Below are 12881 nucleotides of genomic sequence, written 5' to 3'. Positions count from 1 at the left end.
ATTAGCTACCAGGGCTAATGAGGTGTTTACTAAAGCATTTTCTGTGATTCTTCTGAACCTATGGTAACCTCTTACTTTATTAATAAATCATCACATCCACTATTGAGTTTAACATACCAACTTCTTTAAAGTCCTAGTTTCATCCACATTTTTCATCTGAATTACTACTATGCAGGAATAAAATATTACAACTACAGCAGTCTGTGTTTCTGTGTACTGAAAATTACATTGAAATGCAAACTAATTTCCCCAATATGATCTTTAATAATTGTGGTGCAGTATTACAGCACTAGTGCTGCAGTGTTGGAATATTTAAGCCTATTTACCAAGGTACTTTTCATTTTACTAATTAATTTCATTTAACAATTAAGTTAATAGACTTTTTATTTTATAGAGGTAAAATATATACAAAGTACAATTCTCCAACCTCTTCATCAATTTATCACAGCTATTTAAATTAGTACAATGTCATGAAATGCTACTCTTGACACAATACAAAAGAGAAATTGTTTCCAGACAAATTGGAAAAATCTTTTAATGCCATTGAATTTGCCTAATGCAGTCTGCAAGTTAATTTGTAAAAGGGTGAGCTGTATGTTTGCCCATATCTTATTATCCTTAGCTGTCAATGTATAAATCAGTGTTGACACAGCTTCTTCTAAATCATCTATATTATATACAAAACAAAATCTTTTAACAGTAGATAAAGCATTTGAGCAAATCTTGTCCTACACAAACTGAAAGGCAGATTTCTTCCACTAGTAGCAGCTGTGGTGCACCCGAAAACTTCTGGACTGCTTCCTTTAGTGAATCATCATTACCACTAACTTAGTGAAGGGTGAGTTGTTTTCATTTAAATCCTCTTACCAGACAGACTTCTTTGTTTGCGATGAACTAATGAATTGTTTAGGGTTTGAGGGAAGGGAATTTTGTGGATGGGAGAGGAGAAATGTTCCCAAGGTTTGTAAATGGTCTTTGGAAGATACTACCTTCCTTATGCTTTAGACAGTCTTCCTCCACTTATGACAATGACATGAAAGGATCAGAAAAATACCATGAATATATGGTATAATATATATTTTTTAAGCTACATAAGACTGCTTTGTCTTTGAAGACCGTACGCTTGCCTTGAACAGCAATTTATGGTACTGGTAATATAAGGTAATTTTGTGTAGGTAAAGACATTCACTGAATATAAATCAAAACAAAAAGATACACAATATTTCATAACCAGTGTATCATTTATGTGTAATGTCCTGCTAATGGATATACTGAAGAAATTTGAACTGTCAGGGTTACATTGGTTTCTGAGAGCCAACTGCATGAAGACTGTGACTTCAGGTGTAAGCAAGGGAGCAAAGAAATACATATGTCTACAATTTTAAACTGTCTTGTCATTTTTTAGCATAATGACTTCTGAAAACATATATTAAAATATCTACAATGCTATGAAAAAGCCTTTCTCATCACTAAGCTATTGACAAGAATAATACTAACTGCATTATAGAGGACTTTATTTCCCCAGAGAATTTCTTTTCTTCTTTTCACATGACTAAAATGCCCTGAAGAACAGAAGCTGAGCACACATGGACCAAAAACACTGGCCCATCATTGTCCTTCTCCTCTTCTCAGTCTATCCCACAGCTTTTTCCCTGCTATCTCTGTGTTGGGTGTTTTCCATGTGGGACTTTTCCATGGAGATGGAAAATTGTTTCGTTTCCATACTTTCCTGTCTGCTCTTGCTTCCGCAAAGCAGCAGATTACCTTGGCTAGTGTGGATCTATAAGGCTCATAAAATGCCAAACAACTGCTGATACATTCAAAATCTTTCAGATGCTGTAGCATTACCTGGATATTTCATATGCTTAATATTCACTGCTATTTAAAATGCTAATGTTCACAGGTAGCAAAGAACATTCAAGTAATAATTCAGTGTGTGTTTTAGAATGTTTATGGATTGCTTTTCCTGGCACACCTAACACTGTAGAAACATGCTACTAACCTGTATTTTCCTCCCTCTCAGCATTTGTTTTCTATTATATAATGACAAATAAAAAGTCCAAAAATAAATCTTTTTATGCAACAGAAGAACTTCTCATGACATAAATTTGAAAACTGCTACCCTAAGAGAGAAATATACCTGACCAAGAGGGAAAACCTTCTTTCCTTTTTCATAGAAGCTGAGTTGAAAGTTACATCCATTTCAATCTACTTGAGAACACTTTGTGGTAAAAGCAGAAGTGGCACCACGCAGTTTTAGCTTTTTCTCTTTTGTTCAGAAATGATTATATTCTACTAATGAAACAAATTAATTGTAAACATTTTTAAGAAGTCATCAGATAATGTCTGAACTTCTTCTAGATCCCTGTGGTGTCATTCTCACCAGAAAATATTAATAAATTTTTTTAGTCTCAGCACACTGTACATTGTATTTCATAACATTACATTTTTCCTTGGGAAAAGAACATAGTGCACAATATTTATCATGGCAGTAGATTTTCTGAAAGTAGTCACTATTTTAAGGTCTCCTTGCATTTTTTACAACAGAACTGAGTTATGTTTTCCTATTTCTCAATTCCAATTTCAAGTGGGATCAATAACTTCAGAGGTGTTAGTTGAGAAAGATGTAACTGTACTGTGTAAGAATTTATTCTGTTTTATCAAACTTTAGAGAACTGCTTGTTTTCTGTCTGTTTATTGCTAATATCCTTTCATTGGGAAGTGAAGTGCTTTTATCTACCTGCACTTGCTATTGTAAATTATTTTGTTCCTTGCTAAATTTTCCTGTAAAACATTTAAATGTCTGTATATTTGTTTTATTATATATTACCTAGCAAATGATCAGCATTTTTCTTTTAACTTTTAAATAATAAGCAAGGCTTAAATCTACTTCTAAGTAACACATACTTACTATGCATACAATAAACTAGAAGAAAAGGGAGTCAAAATTTATTGCTCCATCCTTTCAAAATTATCCATCATTTTAGTCAGCTAAAACCACAAGTAATCTCTTGGAGAAAATAAATAAATAAATAATAAGAGAAAACAGGAGAATACAATGAAAAAGATGAACACTGAATGAACAATCTGTGATTTCTGTAATGCATTTTAATGAAATAGATGAAAAACAGACTCAAACCATTATAAATGTGGAGAGCACGTTTGTTATAGATGTGGAGAGCAGAGAAGCCAGGTCATGCACATAACCCATGAAAGTTCTACTAGAATTATTTATTTATTTAAATACTAATCTTTACCTGGAGAGTTGTTTATTTTTTAAACTCTATTAAAAAAGGACTTGAAAGAAATTTCTTAATTCAGAGAATTCTAATTTGAAATTCATCTTCACAGCCAAATGTTCTTTCTGATTTAAAAACATAATTGTTCTTAACATTTCATAAATGATTTATTTATGATGAAAAGGAAACTCATTTTAGCAGGCCAAATTTGAGGTACGTAATCTGTAATGAAAAATAATAGCTTTAAAAATGGCATTCAGCTCCTTTTTTTTTTTTTTTTTTTTTTTTTTTTTTTCTGAAACAATCAGTAAGAACAACTTTTTGCCTGAAGGCCATAAAGTCCCTGAGCTTTTTGGCAGTTTAAAGAGTGACTAGAAAAGTTCACCTATGTTTTCCATCATTCCTTCAGTGATACTTTTTGACTTTACCAAAACTCATAAGTATACACATAATGTAATAATGTTGTATGAAAATCTTCCTTGACGTATACCTGAAACACAGGTGGCTGAACAGGCCATTAGTTGAATTAAGATTCCCACTAAGAATAAGGGTGAGAAATATGTCAATTCTAAATTCTTAAAAATATTTGTTAGACAAGCAGTGCATTTGGATTAGCACTCATACACATGAGCAGTCAGCACACTTCCAGTTCTAGTGGAATTCTGTGTATAATCTGAAAAGAAATCAGTAACAGTACCTTCAGCAGGACTCTATATCTTCCAGCTGCTAATAACACTGAACTTCAAGAAAAAGTCCAGTCATGGCCAGACAAAATGAATGCAAAATGCAGTTATGCTTTTAGTGACAATGCAAGCTTTAAATCCTTTACCCATAAAAGTATCAGAATAACATCACGTATCATAATATTATTGAAGCTTTTGGATAAAGTTGAGTGGATGCAGGTGTCTCTCTCCACTAATTCTGCATTTTCTCAGCCAGTTCTATCTGTAAAACTACTATGTTACCCTGTAACCTTTATCTTTGGGATAACAGCTACAATGTCCAACAGCATCCCAGCCCTAAGATCCACCATGAACATTGCCTACATCATGACTGTTCAATTCCCCTTACTTTTCTGACCCAGTAGCCATTGACTCCACAAACTTTCAGTTTCCGCCTGTTACAAGGAAATGGAGAGAAAAGCTTCTCTGTATCTGCCTTTCTCCTTTGTCCTGATGAAGCAAAAATGCCCAATAGGACATCACTATACCCTGGAACAAGAAAAACAGGCCGCAAAATACTTGCAGGAGATACAATGAAACTGTTCCTTACTATTTTATTGTTGGTATCATTTTGATGGTAAGTGTATTTATCATCACAGTTCTGCCATGATGTTGGTTACTGCTTCCCGTCTTCTGCCATGTATTGATTACACAGCAGGAAAGAAAGTTGGAATCTAAGAAAATATCCTATACTCTATATAGAAATCTCAGAACACATTTTTATAAAAATCACCAGATGTCAAAATCTGCTTCTCAAAATCTGAAACTATTATTATTATATTTACAACAGTGTTTCACATTTGCTTGATTTTTAAGCTTGGTTATTTTAATTCCTTCTAACCAGGACCAAAAAACAATCCATCCATACTTACAGTCAGAGCAGCTAAAGCATTTTCTTAACACATTAAATTTCAGTAAAATTCCTGTGGTTGGGAAGCTTTCGAATTTAAACCTTCCACAACTAGTGTGAGCACTGTACCACCAGGGAAGATTATGAAACCATCATTAACATGTATATTAAAATATGTATTTTATTTCCAATTTATATAATAATTTCTGTTTGTTTTTTAAAACAGTAGGCGTCCCTGAATCTCCTGAAAAGCCTAACTTTTTGAAGCAAATTATTCTCCTAGAAGAGGTAACAAATAATGAAGTAACTTTGGGAATTAAGTTTCCCTCATTTATTGGCACAGTTTTAGAGGAACTTGATGCATTAGCAGTAACTGTGCTGCAGTCACAAGAGTGAAGTCAGGATGCTGAGAGAAATCATAGAATGGCTTGGGTTGGAAGGGATCTCAAGGATCATCAAGTTTTAAGTTCCTTGCGACAGGCAGGGTTGCCAGCTGCTATATCAAGTCCTAGATCAAATTGCCCATGGCCCCATCCAACTTCACCTTAAACACCATGAGGGATGGGGCATCCACAACCTTTCTGAGCAACCTGTTCCATCACCTCACCATTTTCTCAGTAAAACACTTCCCCATGACATCTAACCTAAATTTCTCTTAGCGTAAAACTGTTTCCCCTTGTCCTGTCAGTATCTACCCATGTAATAAGTTGATTTCCCTCATGTTTATAAACTCCCTTTAAATAATGGAAGGCCACAATGAGGTCCCACTGCAACATTCCCTTTTCCAGGTTATTCAAGCCTAGTTTCTTCATCCTGTCTTCATAGGAGACATAGGAGTCTCCTATGCTTCAGTCCTTGGATCATCTTCGTGGCCATTCTCTAGACCCTCTCCAAAAACTCAACATCTTTCCTGTGTTGGGAGCCCCACACTGGAGCAGTACTCCAGTTCATGAGGGCAGAATAGAGGGGGACAATCACCACGCTCACACTATTGGCCACCCCTCTTCAATGAAACCCAGGATACCACTGTCTATCTGGGCTGCAAATGCACACTGATGGCTTATGTTAACTTTTCATCTGCCAGAATTCCTAAATCCTTCAGAGCATGGCTACTCTCAAGGAGTACTTCCTTCAGTTTGTATGCAGATCTGGGATTACCTTGACCCAAATGCAAAACCTTGCATTTCACAAAATCACATTTGCTTTGTTCAATCTTATTATGTTCACAAGGGCCAATCTTTCGAATTTCCAGTAGCTCTGGATGACATTCCTTCCTTCTGTGGTATCAGTTGCATCCTGTCTGACTGATATTTGGGGAGATCAGATCTGAACATCATGTCTAGTCTCAGTACCCCCAGCAGATGCTGACAGATCCTGGCTGGGGCGAGTCCAACCAGGATCATCAAGTATGAAGTAGGTGACATTAGGGTACAGTCTATTAAAACTGCATTTAGTCTTAAGATGAAAAGGAAAAGGGTGGGGGATATTATAGTTAGCTATAAGGGCCTAAGGGCCTAGCAGGAGGGCTTTTTTTCTTTCTTTTTTTTTTTTTTTTTTTTTTTTTTTGTGATGGGGCTTGTTGCTGAAATTGGAATTTCTCATAATGTCTTGCTTTTGATCCTTTTATCATTTACAGAATATATCCTATAAATATTATTAAGAAGATGTCCAGAATGGAACTATGGCCCCATGGAATGGCTGCTTCTGAGAAGTATCAAGAAGGCTCTAGAGCTAACATATTAGCAGGAAATCAAAAGATCTTAGTGGTGTTATCAACTTCAGTGTAGGCATTTTTCTTCAGGTATTCTAAGTTAACATCTAATTCCTTTTGCTCCATGAAAACTGGAACAATGTTCTTTGGCAACCATAAAATCTATTCCAAAATGTTCCAGCACCTAATTCGAGTGGGGAAATATTAATCTGCAAGATAAAATATATAAGCAGCTTCATTTCTGTGAGATTTGTTAACTACCTTTGAAACAGCTTACAGTTTTAAATACACTCATAATATCTAATAAAGTGTCCCTGTAATTTATATTGTAATTTATATAATGTTTTTAGACAAAATAAAACTTGCATTTCCAAAGCTTTCTAATGCAGGTTTTTTTACTCTTTCTATCTTCATCTCTCTCTTCAATATGTTTGGTTAACATCTTTAACAGTATGCTTACCTATTAGGCAAATAAAAGAGGAACAATGATATTAGAACAAATATTTAAAGTTGCTTGAGACAGTTCTCAGCAAAACAGATGTGGTTGCTGGTCCCTAGTTTAATCATTGCACAGATGGTACATGCCTTCATTTTACAGTTCCCTTTGTTTGCCTTCTACACATATTACTCCTTCATTGATTTCTTCATTTCTCAGAGAATGAAATAAAAACAGCACATTTCTTGCAATGATCCTTCCTTAGGTGAAATACAAATGGCTAAATGAAAGGCTAGCGTTCAGTTTTCTCCATCTTAACTAATTTTCTGGAAATGAACAAAAGCTATTCATTTTCAGAATACTTGCTCTAGTTACAAAAATTCTGTGCTGTACTCAAACTGACTTGCCTCATGAACTCATGTGTCATTCTGATACTTACCTACAACCTCACATAATACACAGTGAGTGACTAGGAATGAAGATAGCATTTACAACACAGAGAAATGTGTTCCTTGCTGCTTCCTGCTGCAGTGGCATCATAAATTTTAAAAATCAGATTTCTTTCTTTGTCTTTCTGGGATCACTAAAAAATATAATATCTGTAGTTCTCCTGGTATAACAATAAACTATGTGCCACAGGTAAGATTTGGATTTCTGTGGCAATTACGTGACCTTATGAAACTTTTGTTTGAATTATCTTCCAAAAGAAGATAAAGACGTTAAAGAGCAGATGTACTGTTTTATTCACATTTTCTACATAATTCAGGATCCTTACCATGAATATTATCTTAGCTAAAGATTAGCATTCTAACTCAGTTCCTGACTGGAACTACCTCACAATACATACTTATTACATTCAAATATACTGACCTGCCATTGGAAAACTCTCAATTATGCTTCTATTTTTACACTAAAGTTTCTTTCTTTAGCTGTATCAATTTGCAAATATAAAAGGCCATATACAGAAATGCAAGTTTATCCTTGTAGCTATGCCTCTTTCTGACCATGAATAATGCTGGGACCAATTCTGAATAGGAACTTATAAAATATCTTTTAAACAAAGTAACAGAGCTGCTTTGAGATATGCTTGCATGTTTTTGAGCAAAATAGATTCAAATATATTAGTTTTTCCCACTGAGTAACAAAGAAACTCACATTTCTAAAAATCAAAGCAAGCAGGGCAAAACTTGTCCATTCTGCTAAATTCTTGAATTGATGCCTCCCTAACTGATTAGTTTGCAGTGCTAAGGGCAGTAGAATGGAGTAGAGTCCATCACAGGGCACCAAGAACACAAAGAGCTTCACTCCCAGAGATGCAACATCTTTCATAGCAATCACAGAGCACTCAAAGTAGTTCAACTACAAAGTTCTCAAAATTGACAACTACAATTAGTAAAAAGTATTTCAGTAGGAATCACATGAAAACATAACATAAGAACTTAATATTTCCCTATTCTTATTGATGTGAATAAGACAGCAATTACACTTTTTCATGGCTGCATCACAATGGCAGCTCCATGGTCTTTCTTAACCCCTGCAGAATACATCCTCTGTCTTTGTTGGTTGTTTACAAGCAATGAACCCCCAGCTTACAGCTGCAGTTACAGCTTTTGAGTGGATGACCTTGTTTCCTACCACACTACTTCATGACAATCTTCAGGTCATTCAGCTCATTCAGATCACTAAACTGACTCACTACTCTAAACAAAAGTCAAAAAGTCATTGCTTTCTTTTGTCTTGAAGCACGTATTTCTTCATACAGAAGCTGTAAGAATTCAAAACTTGCCCATGAACTTTAGGGTCACTATCTCTAGGAAAGTGAGTCTAGCTTTCAGAAAATACTTATTTTGCCACAAAAGAAAACTGTGGGAAAAAAGTAAATACTGAAGTAAGGAAACATATGTGAGCAAACTAGATAGCAGCATTACTTTTCTTTCTTTTTATACAGGCAAACAAAACACAGCTACCTAGATGTGAATAAGAACAGATTTTTCTACATGAAAGAATGAAATATTTAAAGTAGTTTGACATTCAAATATTAAATACAGGTTATAATAAGTAAATACCTGCAATGTCTTGTTCTATTCAACTCCATTTAAATATTTTAGATTTCATAATGAGCAAATTTAGGATGCTTAGGATAGGTTAAAATATTTTGAGAAAACAAGATTGATTTTATGCAGGGATTACTTGAGCAGTTATAAAAGTGTGGAGCAAAAAATATCTGACAGAAGAAAAGGAAATTGTTTTGACAAAGCATTATCATCAGAGTACTTATAAGAAGGAGGACAATACTTACAGATTTTTTATATCTACTGCTCCACGAAATGCCTTCCTGGGTATGGCTTGAATCTGATTTTCACTCAGATCACTATGAAAAAGAAGATTAAAGGAAATTTAAAATCTGCCACATAAATTTCTGTGTATAGCAACAAAAAATGATTGCATCAGCAAACAATTCCAGCTGTTACCATTCAGTAAATGTTTCTGAAGATACTTGTATTATTACTTTAACTGATTTGTAATTGAGGAAAAAGAAGTAGCAAAAATACTCAAATTAGTTTATCTTTGTTGCACTATGTAGCTCCCGTTCAAAATAACAGTAATTATGTCAAACCTAAGTAGAAGCATTACACAGTTTAAGAATGCAGGCCAAACTGATTTCATTTTTAACTGATTGACTTTAATTTTCAACTAATTCCAAACACTTGGCATGAAATCATTCATTCTGGAAGCCTTCAGAGATACATCTACCTACAGAGAGTAAGAAATTAGATGAAGAAGCTTGCTTGAGCCTCTGAATGCAATTCAGAAACAAAAAAGAAGCATACAGACAGCATTTTCATGAGAATTCTTACTCATGCCACAGAGCAGTTCTGTTGTGAATGTCTAGATTTTGCCTTGCTAAAACCAAAACAGGAGCTTCACTCCACAACATCAAGCACTCCAAAGCATGATCCACAAGCACTCCAACCCCTAACAGTAATGTTTTCAGTATCTTGTATTGTAGAGACAATTTTTAGATAACCTTTTCTGGGAGATTTTAGGAGAAATATTGCAAAATTGTGCATAGAAGTAAGACGTAGCTAAGATTAAATGAATAAGCAGAAATCATTCAGTTCATTAAATACAATCATGATTTTGACATATTCTTTCCCTAAAGTGTAATCTAGCATGAGCTCATATTTCCATTTATTAGAAATCACTCTTGGAGATCTCTTTCAAATTTATGAAGTTAAAGAATTGTTTGAGGACTTTATAAAACCCCACACTACCTGACTCCAGCAAAATTTACATCAATATAATACCTTTGAAAATAATTCCATGTACACTGTCAGCAAATTTGTTTTACTGGAGGCATTGTCAGTTTATAGAAAATCACATTCTATTTATGAAATCTTTCACATTTTGTGCACATAACTGTACAGCTGTATCCTGCAAAGTATATTTAAAACTCAACCCAATTTAGCTATTATTAACAGTATGTGGAAAAAGAATTTTCTGTGAGCTATGATTTAATTTTCAGTCCACCTAAGCAATCCTGACATAGAATATAACTGCATTGCTGACAATAAATTCAAATGATGTGAATGAAAAGGCAGCCTTCAGCACATGTTACAGTGACATGATTTAACCACCTACTTCCTTTAAAACATTCTATCACAAATATAAATAGCAAACATCTATGTATATACTTATGTCTAATCGACCAAAACATTTTACCAATATATAATTTGTGTGTAAAGTGGTTTAAAATAGTGATTTCTATCATGATCAAGGACTAATTGATAATACAGATATATGTATATATCCATGTAAACCACTGTCATACTCATAAATATATATGGCAGAAGGTAATGACACATTACACTTTTTATGATGGTTCCAACTCTCTGCCTTAGGCATGTCTGCCATCCACCAGGTACGTCCACAAAGGGCCTCATTCAACCTGGTCCTGAACACCTCCAGATGGCCTGTGCTTGTGCCCCACCACCCTCTCCTTGAAAAACTTGCCCATGAGATTTGATCTAAATCTGTCCTCCTTTAGTTTAAAACCATTTTCCCATGGAAAATGTTGAATTGCCTCCTCTTTATAATATCCCTTCAAATATGACGTCTCCTCAGAGCCTTCTCTTCTCTTTCTTTCCATAACTAAATACACAGCATAAGTGCAAATAAGTACCATCCATAGCTATTAAGCCAGGTTAACTTCTGTAAACCATACAATTTACAAGTTAGCCAAAGTCTATTTCCAAGATAAATTCCTTTTGCAATGCATCTTTTGAGTTGTGAAACGTTCTTGGAATTATTTATGTAACAGAAATTAAATCATTCCTTTATTGCAAAATTCTCTCTTAAAAAACAAAATAAAAGAATCCATTTGCAACAAAAAATCTATGTCTACTTAAAATAGGAAAGTCTTTTTTAGTAATTATTTATTGATTGCTTCAGGTTTTCATCTTCTCAGTTTAAAAAGGTTTTCTTATAAAAGCCTTGAGGGGCTTAACAAACATTCAACTTTTCATTCTTGCATAAATTACATCTATGTTTCACACTGCATAACCATGACTCAGTAATAAGTTTCTGTGTGGTCTTTTTAAGATATCTTAACTCATTCTTCTGCAGTTCTTAGACTGGTCACAAAAAAGTAAACAAACAAAACAAAAACAGAGCCAGATGTATCACAGGTTGGCTTTCGGGGGAAATTGGGCAAAAAAACCCCCTATTTTGTAGATAAAACTGGACAATTTTTCATTGACTTGGCTTTGCAGCCTATATTCTGTTATAACAAAAGATGCAAATCTCCTTTTCAGCGTGTTGGCCGCTTTCATGCACTAAGAACTGAGTAAGTTCCACCTCCCATTTCAAAAAGAAGGAGCATTTGAGCATGTGTGTACAAGAACCATTTATGTTTGTGTTTGATACTTGTAAATGAAAGATTCTCTATGAATTTAAACAAAATTGAAACCATTAAGCAACTGAGCACACTACTTTTATAAGAACAAATCTAAATTTCTGAAAGGACAGACAAAATCCTGTCTTCACATTTGAAATCAGCAGTATGACCAAGATTTTATCCAAGAAAGCCCAAGATTTCATATTAAAAAACAGCACAGTTATGGAACATCAGAACTTATTCAAAATATTTAGTATAAAACTTAAGTGAAAGAGTCAAGGTTATCCTATACAGTTTTTGAAAGAAAGCAAATGATATAATTCAACTTATGCAGATCCAAGTTGTCCTATGGGCCTCTCCACTAAACTGTCAATGCTGTAAGTCATTTCCAGAGAGATATATTCCAAATTATTAACTCCGAAGCTACTGACCCTTCCAGAAAATTACTGAGGCATGGCTTTGAGGGCTTCACACTCATCATCCACCAGCTTGCCACAATCCTCCATCACCCAGTCTTCAATGTGCTGACTGTCATTTTTGAGCAAAAAGCTTTCTAGTGCCAGATCAGCTTTATATAACTTCTGTATCTTTCAGTGTGAGATGTCCTCAAAGGCTGTTCTCAGGCTCACTTCACCAAGCCAAGAGATGATATGAACATTGGTGTAACTGCCAGATTCCTATACAAAAATCCACCTGAGCAGGAGGGGCTCTTGTCAGAGTGGACTTAAGTGCCTGCGCTTCTCTCGGTGTGATTGCACCATCCTGTTGGTAGTGGCTGGTTTCTTTCAGGTATCTCTTGGCTGTGTATATGTAAAGCATTTTTCTAAGTTGTAATATTTTCTCATTTTCTCAAAAACAAAACAAGAAAACAAAATCTGTACACCAAACCAGGCTAAACTAAATGAGGTTACAGAGCAAATTTACAAAGAAGTCTCAGCTTTTGCCCAACTACACTGATGCTTTGAAAAACTCATGTACATTTTGATTTTGCCCACAGAAGATCAGGTATATGTTTCTAAATTAGAA

General features: G+C 34.6%; 1 protein-coding gene across 6 annotated transcripts in view; it reads right to left on the bottom strand.

Annotated features, from left to right (window-relative positions):
• Window positions 1-12881, bottom strand: part of SLIT2 (slit guidance ligand 2) — a 246971-nt gene that overhangs the window by 92700 nt on the left and 141390 nt on the right. For all 6 annotated transcript variants that reach the window (XM_072335340.1, XM_072335335.1, XM_072335337.1 and 3 more), the window contains exon 5: window positions 9258-9329. In XM_072335340.1, the coding sequence (XP_072191441.1) occupies window positions 9258-9329 (72 nt within the window). The remainder of the gene's footprint in view (window positions 1-9257; window positions 9330-12881) is intronic.

This window comes from Excalfactoria chinensis, chromosome 4, assembly GCF_039878825.1.
Source record: "Excalfactoria chinensis isolate bCotChi1 chromosome 4, bCotChi1.hap2, whole genome shotgun sequence".
NCBI classification, from domain to species: domain Eukaryota; kingdom Metazoa; phylum Chordata; class Aves; order Galliformes; family Phasianidae; genus Excalfactoria; species Excalfactoria chinensis.
The sequence above is the reverse complement of the archived record's forward strand: the minus strand, read 5'-3'. Positions and strand labels throughout refer to the sequence as shown.